Source organism: Bactrocera tryoni, chromosome 5 (genome assembly GCF_016617805.1).
Source record: "Bactrocera tryoni isolate S06 chromosome 5, CSIRO_BtryS06_freeze2, whole genome shotgun sequence".
Classification (NCBI taxonomy): domain Eukaryota; kingdom Metazoa; phylum Arthropoda; class Insecta; order Diptera; family Tephritidae; genus Bactrocera; species Bactrocera tryoni.
This window is the reverse complement of record NC_052503.1, coordinates 39611837-39633981: the sequence shown is the minus strand read 5'-3', so window position 1 is coordinate 39633981 and position 22145 is coordinate 39611837. Positions and strand designations below refer to the sequence as shown.

At 38.7% G+C, this 22145-nt stretch overlaps 2 protein-coding genes across 2 annotated transcripts in view; both read right to left on the bottom strand.

Annotated features, from left to right (window-relative positions):
- Nucleotides 1–22145, bottom strand: part of LOC120777599 — a 55740-nt gene that overhangs the window by 33011 nt on the left and 584 nt on the right. The gene's annotated exons all lie outside the window — the stretch shown is intronic.
- The window catches only part of LOC120777157 (dentin sialophosphoprotein-like), a 194300-nt gene continuing 193527 nt past the window's right edge, over nucleotides 21373–22145 (bottom strand). The window contains exon 5 of the mRNA XM_040108301.1: nucleotides 21373–21482. Within this exon, the coding sequence (XP_039964235.1) occupies nucleotides 21373–21482 (110 nt within the window). The remainder of the gene's footprint in view (nucleotides 21483–22145) is intronic.

Below are 22145 nucleotides of genomic sequence, written 5' to 3'. Positions count from 1 at the left end.
GCGCGTATATATGACAGACAGATAGGAGGAACTCCTTGTATGCTTTTGGAAAAAATACTTTTACAGCAATCTAAGACTATTTTCTGGAATTTACAATACTTTTCTCGAAAAAACTGATGTGTGAAAGTTTGTTGTATTCACACTGAAAGCCCCATCGCAACGCGCAAGAAGCTTTAATTGAATGCTTCAAATAGCGCTTTAGCCGCACAGCTGACAGCAACCGTTGCAGCGAGATACTACAAAGTGGCTGTGAAATGCCAGCGTGCGAATTCGCCACATGCAATGAATAACGGTTCAAGTGGCATGATTTGCGCCAACACATTGCTCCATTGGCAGCAACAATAGCAACAGCAACAATAACAGCGGCAGCAGCTGCCGCATCAACGACAATGCCATTCACAAAAATGATGTTATTAAAGTAATTTGAATGCTAAATACGGCAAATGATGAGACGCGAGCGGTAAACCATGTGCTGCCGCATGACACTCTTTGTTGTTGTTGCTGGTTTTCGGTGTTAGCAACGCTGGTTTTGTTTCGGTTTTTGGCATTTGGCTTTTATGCTCAACTGCTGGCATATTTGGCAATTGTGTTGTCGGTCGGTGTTGTGGCAGACTGTTTTTTGCTGGCATGTTTTTGTTGCAAGTAAATAATAGCATTTCAATTGCACAAATGCGCTTTTTTTTGCGAAAATGAAAGAAAAGAGCAGTGAAAAACCAGCGGAGGGAAGCAATGTCGAATGGTAAGCGTTTGTAGCGCTTTGTAGCTCGCCGACTGCACGCTGATTATAAAATTCCAGCGCATTTTGCCCTTTGCTTTGTGGCACTGCTACGGCAATTACGAACTGCCACCGCGTTTGCTCACTCTTAACCCCCCTGCCAATGATATTACGCTACTATGAGTGCGAGTATGTATGTATGTATGTATGTATGTATGTATGTATGTATATATATATGTGTTGTTTGGAATTTGACCTTTGACATATGCACATTAATGCGAACCGCAGCAAGCGCTCAATCTGCGAGTGCTCATGATAGCTGTAAGTTGTTGTAATCTATGTGCTGAGTTTTTTCGATTTATTTCTCCGATTAGTCCCCACGTCAAAAGGATGTGTTGCGGTTAATGCTGGATTTCTCATTTTCTCTCACACAACCATCTAATGCTTCTATTTACAACACCATAAAAGCTATTCCTTTTGATATTTATAAGTATTTGTTCTATTTGCCATATCTTCCATATGCACGACGTCCGACGTCCGTCCTTCACTTTACTATACATTCAAATTGATTTTGTTGCCTTCTTCGGCATTATTGACATTATTGATGTGAATTGGTCACTTTGCGAGACATTTACGCTTCCCACAGTCTCTGCTTACGACTGACTGACGGACTAAACAAAATATGCACAAACCCAGCCACAGGCAGCGCTTACATATTCGAAAATGTGACCGCAAGCAAAGGGCAACAAGAAGAATTGCAAACTGTGTACAAATACAAAGTAATACGAAAACTCAATTTTTTTTGCCATGCCACTTGTAGTTGCCACAATTTTCACTTAGACCCTTGTGCCCGTGGGAGGTGACAACAAACTTTAACAATGTTACGCAGTCTTGCAGAAATTGCTTTGCTTGTTAGTTGCAATATTTACTTTTTTCTTCTATATTTTTGAACTCAAATGGAAGCCTACAAGGATCAGTGTGCACGAGATTTATTTTAGTTCTAGTTAGTATTGTAAACAGGTAAAAAAAATAGATAAAAATTTGGTTTTGAAATAAAAGGCTATACAAAGATTTTCGTAGAAGATTACTTTGGGCAATAACACATGCCAAATTTCGTTAAATATTCTCGTCAAAAAAAGCAGCTTCCCATACAAGGTCTTGATTCTGATTGTGTGTATGGCAGTGGTTCCTACAAATGAGTAGCTTATTGCTGAGAAAAGTACGTACGGAAAATTTCGGATCTGGGGGCCTATTCTGTAACTCGATTCGAAAAAAGTTTATTCGAACTCGGATTTTTTATACTCTGTAACTCGATTTTCGGATTTTCATGCCGATTTTCGGATTTTCAAGCCAATTTTCGAATAAAATATTCGTTAGCTTTTGAGTTGTAGAAAGCAAAAAAATGAAAATTGTACGTATTTATTCTGGCACAGGCTGGCCCAACTTTCGCATAATTATAAAGTACATCCGAATTTCGAATAGAATACATTTACGAATCAAGATACAGAATAGGGCCCCTGTACTTGGGTTGCCTCTTATGTTTGACATTTTTATACCCTGAACAGGGTATATTAAGTTTGTCACGAAGTTTGTAACACCCAGAAGGAAGCGTCGGAGACCCTATAAGGTACATATATAAATGATCAGTATGTTGAACTGAGTCGATTTAGTCATGTCCGTCTGTCTGTCCGTCCGTCCGTCCCCTCAGTTTAATCTCCGAAAAAATTGCTCGGATCGGATTACTATAGCATATAGCTTCCATATAAACTGAACACATAGTTACTATGCACCTGTGAAAGGTATATTGGCTTCGGTGCAGCCGAAGTTCCGGAAAAATTACGGTATCTTTCGAAGACTCGACGTCCAAATAAAAGAATAAAATAAGAAGCAAAAAAAAACTTACTTGGAACATTTTGTCAAACGAAGGCTATTTGCGATGTTTACAGTAACTTAAAATTTTCATCTCAACATCGCAAAATATTGTTTACAATTTTGACGTGGATTAACCAAATAGTGCATCGATGAGCTCAAGTAAATTTTTGGCGATGAAGCTCCATTAAAGGCTAGTGTTTATCGATGGTATTATGGTGATTTTAATCGAGGCCGTAAATTATTCCAAGACGAATTTCGTGAAGGTCGCCAAACGTCAGTTGCTGTTCTGGAACTATCGGTAGGGTTCGCAAATTATTATCGCTTCAAGTGTTCTATCGGGAGATTGCGACAAATATAGGTACAAGTCAATTTGTCAAAAAAAAGGCTTGTGTCTGTTGGTCCAGTGAAATATGAAAAACTACAATAGTGATGCTTCGAAACACGCCTATGACATCATGACAGGTGATTAAACGCGAATTTATGTATGCGTGCCTGAAAGTAAACAGCAGTCGTCATGAGCCGAATCCAAAAAAAGTTGTCCAAGCAAATGATTTCCTGTTTCTTTGACAAAATTGGACATGTCGCAACCAACGGAGAACAGGAAATTCTGTCATGTCGTCTTTGGTATAAAACAGAGTTGTCACCGAATGACGAATTTTTATACCCTTACATAAAAAATAAACTAAGAAGTTAACGTTTTTCGCCAACTGGAGATGCGGTTGATGCGCTCAAAACACATGTTTCAGAGATACCTCGATCAGAGTGGCAAAACTGCTTCGCCAATTGATTCAAACGCATGCAAAATCGTATAGATTTTAAAGGAGACTAAAGCGATTTTCGATTATTAGGAGGGACTTCTTCTTCTTTATTGGCGAAGACACCGCTTACGGGGTTATAAGTGAGTTTACAACAGCGCGGTAGTCGTTCTTCCTTTTCTGTTTTATGCCAATTGGAGATTTGAAGATTTCAAGTGCAGCCAGGTCATTTCCACCTGTTTTTCTCAACCCAGTGGAGGTCTTCCACTTCCTCTGCTTCTCCCGGTGGGTACTGCGTCGAATACTCTTAGAGCTGGAGTGTTTTCAACCATTTGGACGACATGAGCTAGCCAGTGTAGCCGCTATTTCTAAATTCGCTGCAGTATGTCAACGTCGTCGCATATCTCGTACAGCTCACTGTTCCATCGTCTGGGGTATTCGCCGTTGCCACTGCGCAAGGGACCATAAATCTTCCACAGAACCTTTTACTCGAAAACTCATAATGCCGATTCATCTGATGATGAGATGTTGTCATCGTCCATGCCTCTGCACCATATAGCAGGTCGGGGATGATGAGTGACTTGTAGAATTTGGTCCTTGTCATCAAAAGGTGCGTCTCTCATTCTAGGCTGATTTGTTCTTTTCATTGAGGTTGTTTTTTTACACCAAACCCAGCGCACAATGCTGGAAAGGGGATGTTTCGCCTTCTCACTTTAGTTCGCTTTCAAACGAATCTTTTTTGGCTAACCAGATACTTGCCCTAAGACCAGAAGCTGCTTGCGTCGCATGTAAAATAATCGTTTCTGGCCACTCGCAAGTGGATGACGTTTAGAGACTTTCCTCACTTGCGGGAACTTTCACTTGGCTCCCATACTAAGGGTCTAGTTCCCGTATATACAAGTAGACGGACAGACAGCGAACATGGTTAAATCGACTCAGCTCATCAGGTTCATTATTTATAGATACGTATAGACCATATATGTATATAAATATATTATAGAGTCTTCAACGTTTCCTTCCGTATGTCTCAAACTTTGTGGCAATCTTAATATACCATCTTCAGGGTATGCAAAATATACACATTAAAACTTATATAAACTGGTGGAATATTTAGCTTCATTTACTGCAATAGTTTTGGGTCTTAACATTAAAAGCGGCAACATTTCTCGATCAATTATTTCCCTACTGTGTTCCTTTCCTCGTGGTAATGTTATATATACTTGCAACAAGTAATTTCAGATGCCGTAGAAGAAATAACATCAAACTACGATTGCCTTTTTTCATTGCACAACAACAAATTTTACAAGCAATCTGCAATTTTTTTCTGTTGCATTGAACAAAAGGAGAATAAAGGGAACCTGGAAGGACGGAAACAAGCAGCTGAAATGGAAATTGTTTGCTGGTAAACCAAAGTCGGTAACAGTCATTGACATGAATCAATATGAACACACACAAACCTGCATACATATGTTTATGGAAATATTTATGCATTACACATTTTGATATGTGCATATATGTATATATGTAAATGTGTTTGTGCTTTTCTTGCGCTACTCACGTCAGCGATTGGTCAGTTGGAGAATAAGTAATCAACGGTCGTCTTGAATACCAACATATTTCACGGCTGGCGTGTGCAGAGGAGAGGTCGAAGTTCATTTTCAGGGTTTCAGCTGTAACCTAACTCTGCTACTGTTTCTGGTTTTGTTTTTGTTGGAAATACACAAGTTTCAGGGCGTTGCATTGATTCCCTGCAGATCAGTTAAATTGCACTCGTTATTGTTGTTGTTGGTGCTAGTGCAACCGATGTGTTGTAAGTTGATTCCATGTTAAGGAATGCAATTTTCATATGCATATCCAGTGTGCAGTGAGGCTCGCAACACAGCCACTGTCGTTGAAGAATTGTAATGCCAATGCAACAATGTATATCAACTCAGATGCTTATAGTAGTCACAACGAAGCCAACACACACTTAACATGAGAAGTGCATGTTATCAATTTGAGCGGAATCAATATTTTTGTATTGAATCTCATCTGTAGACACTGTAAACCTTAAGCTGTTAGATTATTACTTGATTTTTGAGTTTTTGTTTTTATCAAGTTTCAAGTTTGTAGTGAAGCATATTTGCGTAATTTATAATTACCTCTCGCGTAAACTGCTGATCCAATTGTGAATATAAATATATGTGTATGTATTCAGAAATTTTTATGCCAACATTGTAATTGTGAGCTTATTTTGTCAATTTATTTCAAGCGAATAGCAAACCTCTATCACATATCGCAGATAATTCATTTGCTACCAATTTCGAAAGGCACCTTCAACTGTAAGCTCTCTAAACTTTTTCAGTTTGGTCTCTTTATCTTCTGAACTTGTTTACTAAATGTAAACAATATCTCTCCTTCTTATGACTTTGATTTTGGTAAAAAAGTAGTAAAAAAGCTATAATACCTTTCGCAAGCGCAATTCTAATAGTATAAAAGGGTATAAAAAGATCTTTGTCTTGATTTTGTTAAGTCAGTTTCTATGTCAGCTATATACTATAGTAGCATGATCTGAACAATTTGTCTGAATGTTGTAGCGCTGTCTTGGGTAATAATTCAGAGCGTATTTTCTGAAAATATATCCTCAAATAGTACTGACTAATGTATAGCTTCTTGGGGAGAAAAGAACGTGGAAGGAAGAAAAGTTCAGATTCATATCACAACAAGTAAGGAAGGGCTAAGTTCGGGTGTCACCGAACATTTTATACTCTCGCATGATAAAGTGATAATCGAGATATCATTATACGTCATTTACATATTTTTCAAATACCGTATTTTTGAAAAGTTTTATTCCGCTATCATCATTGGTTCCTAATGTGTATATTATACAGAGAAGGCATCAGATGGAATTCAAAACAGCGTTATATTGGAAGAAGGCGTGGTTGTGAACCGATTTCATCTATATTTCGTACATGTCATCAGGGTGTTAAGAAAATATTATGTACCGAATTTCATTGAAATCGGTCTAGTAGTTCCTGAGATATGGTTTTTGGTCCATAAGTGGGCGAGGCCACGCCCATTTTCAATTTATAAAAAAAGTTTGGCTGCAGCTTCCTTCTGCCATTTCTCCCGTAAAATTTAGTGTTTCTGACGTTTTTTATTTGTTGGTTAAGGCACTTTTAGTGATTTTCAACATAACCTTTGTATGGGAGGTGGGCGTGGTTATTATCCGATTTCTTCCATTTTTCAACTGTATATGGAAATGCCTAAAGGAAACGACTCTATAGAGTTTGGTTGACATAGCTGTAGTAGTTTCCGAAATATGTACAAAAAACTTAGTAAGGGGCGGGGCCACGCCCACTTTTCAAAAAAAATTACGTCCAAATATGCCCCTCCCTAATGCGATCTTTTGTGACAAATTTCACTTTAATATATTTATTTATGGCTTAGTTATGACACTTTATAGGTTTTCGGTTTCCGCCATTTTGTGGGCGTGGCAGTGGGCCGATTTTGCCCATCTTCGAACTTAACCTTCTTATGGAACCAAGGAGTACGTGTGCCAAGTTTCATCATGATATCTCAATTTTTACTCAAGTTACAGCTTGCACGGACGGACGGACGGACAGACAGATATCCGGATTTCGACTCTACTCGTCACCCTGATCACTTTGGTATATATAACCCTATATCTGACTCTTTTAGTTTTAGGACTTACAAACAACCGTTATGTGAACAAAACTATAATACTCTCCTTAGCAACTTTGTTGCGAGAGTATAAAAATGGAAGGACTACTTCATTTTTATACAAACATACATAAGCACACACAGACAAACAGAAAGACGGACATGGTTATTTAGACTAAGCGCATTTTGCTGATCCTATACAGGTGGCCCAAAAGTAATCCTCCTATCAGAAGATGCTATAAATTTTGCAATTGACCTCTAATGTCAGTTCTGTTTTGACATTTGTGTTGTAAACACATGCGAAATACACCTAAATAAACAATGGTACACTGCACTGCTCCAGAACGCGGGTTATTGGTGACTATTTATTTGACCAATAATCGGTCGGCGGGTATCAGTCGATGGTGTTTACATCGAATTTTGGTACAAGATTTGAAGATGTTTCCGTACAAAGTCCAGACGGTGCATCAGCTGTTAGCTGCTGACCGTCAATCGCGTCTACCATACGCTCAAGCCATCCTTAATCACCACCAAGAGGAAGATGATTTTTCATCAAAAATAATCATGAGTGATGAGGCCCATTTCCATCTTAGCGGGTACGTAAATAAGCAAAATTTAGGCTTCTGGGGCACTGAATATCCGCGTGTAACCCACGAAGAGCCATTACACCCGCTCAAAGTCATTGTTTGGTGTGCTGTTTTCGCTGAAGGAGTCATCGGACCTTTTTTCTTCGAAGGCGTCGCGGGCCAAACGGTTACTGTGAGTGGTGAGCGCTACAGAGCAATGATTAACGAGTTCTTTTTGCCGCAACTTGTTGAATTGGGATTGGAAAACATGTGGTTCCAACAGGACGGTGCAACGGTACGGGGTCACAACCGATATGCTGAAGGATGCATACATGATATCATATTCTTGACTTGATGCAAAAAGATTTAAAAGACCAAATAAAAATAGTCCACAAGCAAAATCAAAGTTTTTAATTTTTTAAAAAAATTACAGCCAAAAAACATCAGAAGGTTATTTTTGCGCCACCTTGTATATACATATGTTATATTATAGGGTCTCCGAAGTTTTCTTCTGAGTATTATAGGATTCGTGGCAAATTTAATACGGTCTTTATCCTTTATAAAACTTTATAACTCTTATTTTGAGATTAGAGAACAAAAACAATTATTAATCATTGAAAATCGCTTTATTCTCCATTGAGATCACTTTTGCCAAACGTTCGAATCAATTGTCGAAGCATTTTTGCCACTCTAATTGACGGATCGCTAAAACATGTGTTCTCAACGCATCATCCACCTCTTCAGATGTGGAGAATAGTTGAACCTTAGTGTATTTTTTATGGACGGGAATAATTAGAAGTCATTCGATGCCAAGTCAAGACTTTACTTTGTTCATGCAATGTATGCTGGCCCTAACTAATGCTTATAGTTTTCTCAATCTTACGATAGGTCGCATGACGATCTGCTAATATTAGTTTGCGCACAACATCAACAGTTTCCGGAACTGATTTTTGACGACCTTCGCGAAATTCGCCTTGAAGTGATCAAACAGTTAATTAAGTTCATCGATGCACTGTTGCTGAGTTAATCCACGTCGAAAGTTGTACAAAATAATCGCACGAAAATGTTAAGGATTTAATTATAGTTTTTGGCCGAGATGAATATTGGAAGTTACTGTAAACAACATAACTAACGGTGGTACTGAGTGTGCATAACATCAAAAATATCAAACGTTACGATACAATTGTGAGTTGTCAAATCTGGAAATATAAAAGGCTATCGTACAAGACCCTGTTCAGAGTTGAAAAACCAAAGTTTTAGTTGAAGGACAGAAAAATTATAAAAAGCGGTTCAATCTAATTTAAGGCGCCGTATAAGAGCACACTGAATTTGTTTATTTTCTTTCTGTTGATCGGATGGTAATCTCATCGTTTCTTAATTTTTAGAAGTCCCCTTATTTTGAGACAAATTCAGAAGTGATTATGTCGACAAATTGCGATTTTGAGGCAAACAAGTCAAAGACCTTTTTTACTGTTAACGTGAGGAAGTCTTATACAAAAGCATATCTGCTTCGACTAACTTTTTTTCATAATTAAATACCACAAATATACCCTCTACTGAGTTAAAGTCTAAGTTATATTTTAGAAACGAATTTTGAGACTAAGTTTAGGAACCTGATAAGAAATGACCTAAAGAATGTCAACACAAACAATATGAAAATTTTTTATGCAAATCGAAAAATTATATAATTTACTTATAAAGAGAAAGTATTTTTACTAAACCATTATATCCATATTTTTTGGTAATATTTTCTTCCATACCTTTGTATTATTATTAAAAAAAACCCACCAATCAAGTTATTGGTCATTTAATTTCGTCATTTATTTACGAATATTATTTCGCTGAATATTTGTTTTTGTTCTGTTTGGTGTATAAAGTCTCTTTGTATGCAAATCCCTTGTGCCGTTCTGGAATTAACTTTGTGATTCAGATTTAACGCTGCCGAGAGCCAATTAGCGCAGCACGCAGCTTTCTGGCGGAGTTTTTATTATTCATTTGTGTTTTTTATTCATGTTGAAATTGCGTTTAATTTTTTTTCGAACCGCATTAGTGTGTGTTCTGTGGGATTAACGCGGTTGCATTATAAATAGGTCATCAGCACCGATGGGCTGCTGGCGAAGCGATGGGCCAGTGCGTTATACAGGCCATTAAGGAGTCTTTGCATAAATTAAGTTAAAGGAAATTAATGCTTTGGGGGTATATTAAGAGTATACCAATAAATATATATGTGCGTATATAGATGCCATATGTACTATATGAGCTTGTTAATTTGCATGTACTAAAATATGCGCTAATTTGTTTCAACTGTGGTTCTGCAGCCCAATCGTTTGCGTATGAGATTATTATGCAATGGCAAAAGTTGGAGATAGAATTCTTCCATATGTTCATGCCACCTGCCTTACCTATAGGATTTAAAAGATATATACAAATGTCTCAATAAACTGATACCAGACGTGGAAATATATTTTTGGTAAAAGGAATTTAATGAAAGTTAATAACAATATTTTAACAGCACGAAAAGGAGCAGCCTTTATGTCGCTATGTCTGAATTTGATATTCTCCCAAAACTAATGCTGTGTAAACTGATGTTGAGTAATACCAAAATTTCCATTAGGATCGTTAAGGACCCCTCTGAGCTGTTCGATACCAAACGAAGTTTCAGACAAGGCGACTCCCTATCGTTCGACTTCTTCAATCTACTGCTGTACAAAATAATTCGAGCTTAATCGAGAAGGTATAACCTTTTATAAGAGATACGTCGATGACATTGTAATCGTTCGCCTCAATAATCGCACCGTTAGTTCTGTTTTCCCCAGGTTGAACAAAAAAGCGAAGCAAATTCATCTGGTATTGAACGAGGGCAATACGAAATATTTCTTGTCATCAAACGAACAGACGTCGCATTTGCGACCTGACTCCCACGTCACTGTTGACAGTCATAACATCGAAGTCATAGACAATTTCGCCTATTTGGGAACCAGCATTAAAACCAACAATAATGTCAGCCTCGAAACCTGACGCAGAATAACTATTGCCAACAGTTGCTACTGACCTGAATGAGTAGGTAATTGAGAAGTAAAGTCCTCTCTCGACGAACAAAGTCACTCATCATCCCCGTCGTGCTATATGGCAGAGGCATGGACGTTGACAACATCTGATGAGTCGACGTTGCGAGTTTTCGAGAGAAAAGCCTGCGGAAGACTTATGATGTTTTGCGCTTTGGCAACAGCGAATATCGCATTCGATATACCGATGAGCTGTAAGAGATATTCGACGACATTGTCATAGTTCAGCGAATTAAAAAAACAACGGCTACGCTGGCTAGGTCAAATCTCGTCCGAATGGATGAAAACACTACAGGTCTGGGAGTATTCGACGCAGTACCCGCCGGTGGAAGCAGAGGAAGAGAAAGCCCTCTACTCCGTTGGCTTATTGTAATTGAGTTTTATAAAAAAAAAAAAACGTTACGAGTGGTATGAAGTCCTCAAAGGCTGGAGAGAGATCGCTGCAGACATGCCCCGTTCTGAACTACTTTCGACCTCTTCAAATGATGAAAATGTTAACAAAAAGTGAAGGATAAAGTGTTTGAAATTCGATAGGCAACGATGACAGTAGAGCTCGAGATCTCTCACGAGTTCATTCGAATGATTTTGGATATGAAACGCGATCTTGCTCTACTTGTCCCATTAAAGCTGAACTTTTTACAAAAAGACTACCGTAAACAGGTCTCTTTGGACATGCCATGCGCAATGAATACCTTTGATTAACCACCGCATTCACTAGATTTGATTACGTGTGATTTTTTCTTGTTCCCCAAACTGAAATTGCCGCTCCGTGGAGCGCGTTTTCAGTCGATCTAAGAGATAAAATAAACTTCGTTCCCAAAAGGTGCTTATGAGAAGTAATTCGAGGATTGGAAAAGGTGGCATAAGTGTATAACATTTGGTGGGGATTAAATATTTTGCGTTTTATTTACAATTTCCGGGTACTTTTTTGTTAAAAATTTATATTCGTACAAATGGGTACTAACAAAGTCCCCTTCAAGTTGTACTAAACTGTAACGAATCTCTCATCAACACATTGTATTATGGTATTATATGTAGTGTTGACAGTGAACGAAACATTTTTTAGTTTTACAAAAAGGCGAATATATATACAAACACTTTTCTGTGCTGTTATATTGTGTTGTTTCTAATGCTGTTATGGTAGAATTTTAGCATTTATGTATGTCACTTTTGGTTAGCAGGATTTGTGCATTTTAATGCAATTTGTTTTGTATAAACACTTTTCCATCAACATGCTAAGCGAGTTGCGAGTTTTGCTAGTTTTTTGAAATAGTTTTCGCCGGTATAGTGAGTGAATGGAAATTATAATAAGAGACGGACGTGTAACAGTTGATGTTGATATGTTGCGACAGTTTTATATTTAGAAGTACTTGTGGAAAATGGTGGTTGTTATAATGGAAAAATATATTTTCATCGTCTTATCTCATACAAAATGTATAATGCTCTTGTTAGAGCAATAGAGCTTTCCCACAACAGAATGTTGCGTTAAGGATGCTAATCAAACATACTACTAGATGAAAATGATGAAATTTTGTTACTAAAAATAACACAGAGTTGCTTTAGAAGTAAGAATTGGATACATACATAATGCTTAACGGCCGTCTCGCAGGTCGAAATATAAGCTACAGCAACTGGAGTTAAGAGTTTAGTACGTAGGCGTACTGTTCCGCAAGTATTTCTAGCTGGACAGTTATTTAATACAGTCAAGGCGTGGTCCCGAAAGAGGTGTACTCTAGAAGACAATATAAATCGTGCATGCTGCCAGTTTCACCCTGGTAGTATTTTTGGAAGATTCCCCCTTCGGAAATAAAGAATAAAAATCTGCTCTAAATATCTGGTGATAGGGATCGACACCAAACTATGCTGAAAAGTGAATGCAAAGCAACGATTTAAAAGAGCTTATATGGCGTACTACACGTGTAAGGGAATACTTAGCAGGGTCTGGGACCTAATGCTGCATATAGTATTGTGAATGTATACGGCTATCATAGGACCAAATTTTACATATGGATCACTGATCTGGAGACCGGTATTAGAGTAGCACCATTTTATGCTATAAGAATGCAGAATATAGGAACATGAGAAGATATGGAGATGTTGATGTCTTGAACCAATTCAAAATAAATCTAAATAGATTATATTATATACTGCCTAAGTTGGATTTCAATAGTGACTTCCGGGTGAAGATACCAACAGGCGTGAATGGAGAAGAGGTTTAGTAGCGGAAGGAGAATACCATCACAATCTATACTAACGGCTCCAAAATAGACTGTGGGGTAAGGACGGAGGTATACTGTGAGGATTTTGGTATCTCTCTCTTAAACCGTCTACCAAATTTAGTTAGGAAAGAAATTTTAGAGACTTTCAGATAAAGGTACCTTCAGACGTAAATGGAGAGGAAGAAGGAGAGAATAATACCATCTGAGGCTATGCCGACGATTCCAAAATGGTCTGCGAATTAGGTATATTCTCCCAAAGTTGGATTTCACTAATGACTTCCAATTGAAGATACCCTCTAAAGGTGGCGGTTAGTAGGGGAGGAGAATATCATCTCAGTCTATACCGATGATTCCAAAATAGATTGCGAAGTATGTACGGCTGTATACTATCAACATATTGATATCTTTCTCTTAAAGCGTCTATCAAACTCAAATAGCATGTTCCAAGCACAAGTACTAATTATATAGAATACCTTTAGAGTCCTATAAGAATTCTACGGGATGATACAGAAAGCAACCATATACCTTACACGGTACACGGAAATCCAGGCAGCATTGCTGACCTTGTCGTCGCTAAAGATAAAATCAAGCGTGAGCAAGAAATGCAGAAGGACTTTATTGGGTTCCCGGTCACAGGAAAATTTTCTTAAAGATAACTCACCAACACTAAATACACGAATTTATTGATTTATAGTTCAGTTCAGAGAAATCACTGGTGCTGGAGGGCATATTTACAAATCACTCATTTTATTTTCCTCCTGCGAAGTAAATATTGATGCACAAATAAGACACGGTCAGATTGCAAATGTAGGTGAAGTAGAAATGTATAGAAATGTAGCTGATAATATCGAGGGCAATCTTGGGCGCAACAACGGAGCAAGCTGCAAGCAGTGAACATTGTAAATAAGCGCCATTACATTATGAAGAATTGTAAAATAGAGTGCATTTAGAAAAAAATCAAGTACGAAATGATATCAACATGCAGAAATGTGGAACGCGAGGATGGGAGGGCATTCGCTTAAACGCAGGCAACCGCAGCAGGGACGGGCAGATGACTGAATGCTGCTGTGCAACAACGTGCGCTGATGTACTCGCAACGGTAACTGCAAACTGGCAGTTGGATGCTGCTGCACTGGTCAGTTGGTCAGTTGCGGTCCAGTGGTCAGTGGCTGGAATGAATGAAGAGCGCATGCATAGGGACCCTTGGCCTTATTTTCGTTGCCACTTGTAAAACTTTTTTCGTATTTTTTTTTGGTTTTTAATTTTATGTTTTATTTTAATTTTTATCTGTGCAAACTTCTCATATACTTGCGCATGCACGTGTGTCTGTGTCAGTACGCGGGTGTGCCCATACATTTTGAGAGAATATTTAAATTGCTACACAGCGCTCTGCTGCTCGTAGTTATTTCCAGAGCGATGTTTTTTTTTTTGCTGTCTGCTGGCATGCTTTTAATGCAAATACATAAATATGAGTACTTGATGCGATTATGGTAATTTTATTATTTTATATTATGAATTATATATGCACATATAAATAAATCGGAGAAAGGGCAACGGGAAACGGGAAACGTTGAGTACAGTTTGGAGGTGGAGAGCATGGAGTGTGGTCAAAATTTAAGAGCAAAAGTGGCCACAAAGTAACAAAAAACCGAAATTGGGAGCAGCCATAATGGGTTAGCAATAAAAGTGTGCCAAAGTGTAGAAGTTGTGGAAAGCAAGCATTAAGTTTTGTTTACGGACAAGCTGATGCCATGTAAAGAGGAGTGAAATTCCATGTAAATGAAGTACCTGGGAATTGAGACTCGCTTGAAAACAGTGTAGCGAATCGTAAGTTACTATATAGCAGTATGTGGATATGAGCGCATTTGGCAAGTGTGAGAGTATTTTATTAGTTTTATTTATTTTCAATGGTGTACAGTGGACAGTGAGGAGAAGCAAGTGGAGAACCGTGAATTGGACACCATAACTGTATTTAAGGCTAACAATTTATTGCAGCAGTTCTAATGCAATGAATGCCCTTCTCACGTTCATAGTTTTAAACTCGAAGTAAAAGTTAGTTGCAATGAATTTGGCGATATTTCAAAAGTAGTTTAGTTTAGTTATGTTTAAATTAGTCTACACTAGAGAACAAAGCACGTGTAGGGTTTGCAATAATACGTTTATGGCAATATATAAAAGTGAGCTGAAAATGAGCTGCTAAAACACTTGAAATTTGGCTTTGGACGCAGGTACTCTTAGGCTCGTGTAAGCAGTAAGATTTTTGAATAGCAGATAGGAATGTACTGATAATTATGTAGAAGAGATATCGCCAGTTATTTGGTAAATGAGAGCAGCAGAGTTCATATTATATATGATATTATTTATAGCAGTCATTCCATTCAAAATTTACACTCAAATTTTTTTTATGTACAAAAAATTTTTGTTTTATGTTCTTTGAGACAAAATATTGGATACAAATTTAAATTTCCAAAAATCGCAAAAGCAGCTTTAATTAGTTCCTGTGAAGAAAGATTAATATCTTGAACCGTTCTGCAACGAAATTCCCTAAAAACAGCTTCGCTTGTCTAAAGCAATTGTTGCCAGCGACGTTTTTTACTGGCCTTTTTCTCTTTCCAAAGCTCCTTTCGCAAAGTGTAGTCGTCCTCCGCAAAGAAAGGTCGTCTTCCCATCGGGTTGGTTTCCGCAATTTCTTTCGCCTGAAGATCGGCTCATATCCATTGATGCCTCTATGCCCAGGGATCTATGCTATAAGGTATTGTTATCAGTGGCAACACTGTTAAGAATTTTTACGCAACTCATAACCATTGTTAATTGAATTTTGCCCGAAGAGACCCTTGACGATCACTGAGAATGACTCGTTCCCCGTGATAGTTTTTCTCTAGAATTATCTCCGCACATTTGCTAATGGCATTGACCTCAACCTGAAAAATGCTAGGAAACCTGCCCATCGGACCTGAGAGTTTGGTTCGTAGTCCGACTATACCAACCCCAATTCTGGCTGATTATATATGTAGTATCCTCATCACGTTGGATTTCATTAGTGAGGATCCTCTTGACGTAAATGGAGAAAATGTTTAGTAGAAGTAGATGATACTATCTCAATCTATATCAACGCCTCCAAAATGGATTGCGGAATAGAAGTAAAGATTTTGGCATATCTTTCTTTTTCTATCTGTCTATCAAACTTAGCTAGCGTCTTTCAAGTGGAAGTGCTAGACATAGAGAAGGCCTATGAAGCTCTATTCTAAGCAACTACGGGAGGATATGCAAAGCAGTCATAGAAACAGATAGTCAGATGCCATCCTACAAATGTAGGAACGCCTTAAGCTTATTGGCAACTATACTTGTCCATAATTTGGGTTCGCGATCACAGAAACATTTAAGTTTGCAGCCTCTTAAGGCGAGTCCGAAGCGGAGTTAATACCATGCCTCTTAGGAAAGATCAAAAGAAAACCTTAAGCACAATTTTAATAAATAGCTCAAAAGAGATGGAAATCTATAACCAAATACAAGGAGGCAGATTTAGCCTAGATATAACTAGACAGGAAATACAGACATATTAAATGGGTCCAGGAAATTTACAACTACTATACGAGGGCTGCTATATATATTTCTGGCCAAATAATGAAAATAGGAATATTTATCAACGAAAATTGTTTTATAACAGCGTATTTGTCGTCTGGAGAATATGGGCTAAGAAACCAGTTTCCATTTTCTCTATGAATGCCGAACATACAGTTAATTCAGACCTGATAAAGAACACTTGGAATTCATGAGACTGAAAACCTTGAATGACTGTCTACCAAAATGCTCATGTAGCGTTAATTGGGTTACGTATTGGTCGTACAGGAGATGCTTAAAAAGGTAGCTGGCGATCTTATATTCATAAAGCGCATCATTGCACTGAAGTTTCCCACACAAAAACTAGATTTTGATCGGTCAATTTGCATGGTAGCTAATTGCTAATGTAATCCGATCCGAACTTCATTCGAATTTCTTCGAAGACTTGATCGTTCTTCTTCTTCTTTATTGGCGTAGACACCGCTTATGCGATTATAACCGAGTTTACAACAGCGCGCTAGTCGTTCTTCCCATTCGCTGTTTGGCGCCAATTGGAGATTACAAGTGAAGCCAGGTCCTTCTCCAACTGGTCTCGCCAGCGGAATGGAGGTCTTTCTTTTCCTCTGCTTCCCTCAAAGGGTACTGCGTCGAATATCCTCAGAACTTAAGTCTTTTTATCCATTCGAACGACATGAACTAGTTAGGGTAGCCACTGTCTCTTAATTTGCTGAACTTAATTTCGTAGTATACCTGAAACAGCTCATCGTTCCATCGAATGCAATATTCGCCGTTGCCAATGCGAGAAAGACCATAAATCTTCTGCAGAACCTTTCTCTCGAAAACTCGTAACGTCGACTCATTAGATGTTGTCATCTTCCATGCCTTTGCACCATACAGCAGAACGGGTATGATGAGTGACTTGTAGATTTTGAACTTTGTTCGTCCAGAGAGGACTTTATTTCACAATTGCCTATCAAGCTAAAGTAGCACCTTATGGCAAGAGTTATTCTGCGTTGGATTTCGGGGCTGACGTTGTTGTTGCTGGTTCCAAGATAGACGAAATCATCTACGATTTCGAAGTTATGACTGTCGAGCAGGTTATAACAGAGTGATTTTAAATGAAAGTTTAAATGTCAAATGATTTATGATGAAATCTGATTTGACAGCTGTGTCTCTAGGAATTTCAATAGCTCTTAAAAGGACCCCATATATAAGCTGTTTTATTTTCGCCCTAAGTTTGCACTAAATAGTCGATAACACAGTAGAAGCTCATTCATTTCATTGGCTACTTCCTTGCCGTGTGGAAATGCTTGTAAGTTGCTACACCGACCCATCCGTTATCCGTCTAACTACGCCTTTTGCAAAAAGCATAAGTGGTGTTAATTGTGCAACTAATTTCATAAACTGCATAACTTTTATTGAATTAAGTATGTGTGCGTGACGATGCACCTTCTGACTGTTTCCGACATTTGCTCCCACTGTCAACACTGGCAGAATTGTAGCCTGTGCCAGCAAAAACGCATACAAGCAATTAAGTGTGTGTGGTTTGTGGCATGTACTGTGCGTCGGCATGTGGCAATGCTTTGAACCTAACTATTTGTACATACTGTGTGCATATGAGTCCATGCACTATGAATGCAAAGTTTCGGCTTGTGCAACAATTAACGTCTACGCGCATGCCGCAAGCCGCACAACCAGTTCAAAGCTTATGAAGTTGGCTTCGTCGATCGAGGAAGCAACTTTTTAATTTAATTAAATTTCAAGTATGAAAATCTAGAGAATAGACACCAACTCTTTTCTTCTATTGAGACTCAACATTGGCGGGGTAGGCAGTGTGCAACATTAACCACACAATTAGGAAAGCGGCTATGAGGCACAATGCAATGGGGCACAAATCAGCATAGTTGACTCAATACCTAGTGCTAGCTCATATACGCGTGCATGTGTGTGTCTGCGCAAGAGGAAGGAAATTCCATTGCTGCTAACTAATTTTAAACAACTTACATGTATACTCGTGTGTGGCATGAGGAGGCCAAAGTTCACACAGTCGCATACAGACGCACACAATGTGCGCATTTGCAGTGCATAATGCGATTATATTACGTCTTAGGACATGCAACAATACCTTCCTGTGTGTGCACACAGCGCGTGCTTGTCAGTTTTGGCTTGCCTTTGCTCGTGTGGAATTTGTCAACCATTGCCAAATAGATGCTACAATGCAATGTGTTGTGGCGCCTCCATTCGCACTTGGCTAACCGCTTTGAGCTGCAGGCAATTTCGGTGCGTATGAATTGTATGAGGCAGTGTTTGTAGCTGTTGCTTACACACATATAGACATAGTACATATATGTGTGAGTAAGGCTGCGTTCACACGAGGACTCTCACTGTTTTCCAAAACCGGTTAGTTCAGCTTGAATTATCGGACTCGTGTCGCTCGTCTGAACGCAATGACTAACACCAAAAGAGAATTTGCCGATAATGAGCCGCAAAAAGCCTCCTCGTCTGAGTGCAGTCTAATATGCTTGCTCACCTATGTTACTCTCATTTAGTTACGTATTTTGATGTGCAGTGAATCGGAGCCCAAAGTCCCTCTTTTGTCTCTAACAGTTTGTTTTTGCTACTTTGCTATAAGTGCATAATTGAAAATTTTTATAAGTATTTGACAAAGCCTAGATAGGTTCTGGTTTAAGTTAAGGTCTAATTTATATTATAAACAACGTGTTGCATGGTATATTACGCTCAAGCAGCTCATGACTTCCGGCCTTAGACCAAGTATCCTGTGGGTAGCCAAACAACATTCGTTTGAAGGGTGGATGTAGCTTCGGATGAGAGGGCCCTCTTTTGATGACGACTACTGAAAACAATTAGTGCAATGTACGGGACAAGGACCGAGACGAGTAGGCCCTAATGGCATTTACTACAACGACCATATAGCGAAAAGCAAATTCGTTTCGGGATACATGGTGGGAAAGAGACTCCGTCGCCGAGTACTGGCATTCACACCGCTGGATGAACAAGCAGCCACAATCCCGATGTAAGAGAAGGACGATTGTCTTCTATGAGCGCTTGGAGTGCACCTATGAGAGTTGTGCCCGCCACGATGTCAAAGTAGTGCTCTGCGACTTTAACGCCAGGGTGGGCAAAAAAGGTATATGGTCGATAAATTCAGCCTTCATGAGAAAACATCCCCAAATGGGTTGAGGCTGATCGACTTAGCCGGGGCCCGAAATATCGTTATTTGTAGTAGTAGATTCCAGCATAAAAAAATTTAGGAAGCTACCTGGCTGTCTTCGGATAGAAAAGCCGCCAACCAGATCGATCATGTTGTGATAGACGTGTTTTAGAGGTGGGCACGCTCCGAGGTCCCACCATTGACTCGGGCCACTATCTTTTTGCAGCAAAAATACGCACCAGCCCCTGTGCAGCAAAAAACGAGCGTCAACAAACACAAGGAAGGTTCGACGTCAAGAAGCTGTAATCACAACAGACAGCCGAATGATTTTCTGCTTCATTACTCCTGCTCTGTGAGAGCACTCATCAGCAACTCGATATAAGGGAAATGTGGGACGACATTTCAAGCTCCTTAAAAAACGAAATGGAAAATGTAAAAGAACAGCTAGAACGATGAGGAGCGTCGTGTCGCAGTGGAGAGAAAACAGATCGCTTACTTCGTAACGTTACGATCAACCACAACACGTGCGGGATGGTATAGATACCGAGAGTTGAATAGGGAAGCGACACGCTTTTGCAGACAAAAAATAGAGAGACCGAAATGCGTGAGTACAAAGAGTTTGACAAGCTGGCCGACATGGGTAATGCTCGAAAATTCTACGAAATGATGCGGCGACTAACAGAAGTTTTTAAGATTGGAGTACACCCCTGTAGAACCCACAGAGGTGATCTAGTGACTGAGCTGGAACTGAGCTATGCCCAAAGGATACTGAAATTTCGTAGTGAACACTTCTCCAACCAGCTGTAAGACAGTGAAAGCGTAACCAGGAAAAGGTGAACCCAGCTGAGTCCATTTGGCCATGACACAGCTATCAGAAATATTCCATATGCCCTTTACTTCCCACAAAGATGCTCGTTTGTCGAATCACTCCACTATAAAATATAGCTGCCATACAATATGATCGGTCAAAGTGAAGTCCTTCTATGGAAAATATATTCAAAAATTTATTAAAATTTTTTTGATGTGACCACAACAAAAACAATCTCAGCGTTTTAAGGGGTATTCTGGTCTAGAAATTTAAAAAAATCGAAATTTTTTTTTATATTTTCAAAGTTGAACTATTCAAGAATATGTGTACAAGAGGATTTTTCAAAATTCAAATTATTTTCGGAGATTTAGGCATTTTTCTGACCCGGCATCCAAACTGGTTCGGCCGAAACTAATCGAACAAAAGACTTTACGCGAAACTTTAAGCGCGTTTTTCTCAAAACTGACTTTTTCGGAAGGATACCCACGATTTCTCAGGTTCTTCTAGACCGATTTACTTGAAATTTTTATAGAGTCTTCTTTATAAGCTTGTCTATGGTTGGAACTAGCCCCATACCCAAACCCCCCTCTTCGTCAGCTCATAAATTTTGCAATTTTTTACTTTTTTTAGTTTTTAATTTTTTTCTGTACTCTTCTAAAATAACAAATAATTAATAAAAAAATGGATAGTAAAAATATTAATTGCCTTTTTTTACGACACTTTAAAAATTACCCGAAATTCATGCTTCTAGACCGGAATACCCCTTAAAAAATTGGTCTGTCAAACGTGGTCTCGCCATCAAAACAAGTATAACCCAGATCGTTTTATTTACGAGAAGATATAAGACCCTGGTGGTACCACAAATAGGAGATATATGTCTGCAAGCGGCGGATACAGTGAAATACCTAGGGCTTATCTTGGAGCTTTCATGGAAGCCGAATATCGAAGAGAAAGCGCCATTGGTACATGCGCTGTCTCAAAAGTGTTTTGGCCCAGGATTGATGGCAGGTGATCTAGTAATCTCTTTGCCCTCAATAAAGCTAGTTGTGGAATCTTTAACAGGCCACTGCCCTATTGGCGTCCATGCTGTAAAGTTGGTAGTATTACCAAACGACATTTGCAGAAGCTTTTTAGAAGAAGATGAGGTGGAAACACAAGTCAACACTTCTTTCTTGACTGTCCCGCGTTTGGGCGGTCAACACTTAAACACTTGGGAGTGTATACACTCAGACATCCACCAAACTGTCGGAAGTTGAAAATAAACGCCTGTGAAAATTTGTATTGTCCACTAAGCGTTTTGCTTATGTATAAGTTCGAACACAGGATTTCTTCTTTTCTATGGCTTCACAAAGGACTACAATACCTGTCCACGTGCGATCTTCGATCAGCCATCTAACCTAACCGCAATAAACAGTTCTTCTATATTTTATAGTCAAGTGGTGTGACAGCAGTCTACTCTCAACTATGTAACGGAGTTCAGTAGTAAAGTTTCTTTGATATATGCAAGTATATTAAAAATAGGAGTTTAAGAGATTGCGGCATCATAACACTGAAGTTATCTTAAAGTGATAAACGACAATATACACAACGTTTTTTTTTAAAGAATTACCTTTTCTAAGCAATACTTCCTTCGTTAAGATATACATATGTATAATCTGAAAAATAGTGGTTGTGTATATACTTCTTTGAATACACACATTCACCTTCTTAATATAGACGTTAGCAAACTATGTACTTGCGGCTAAAAAT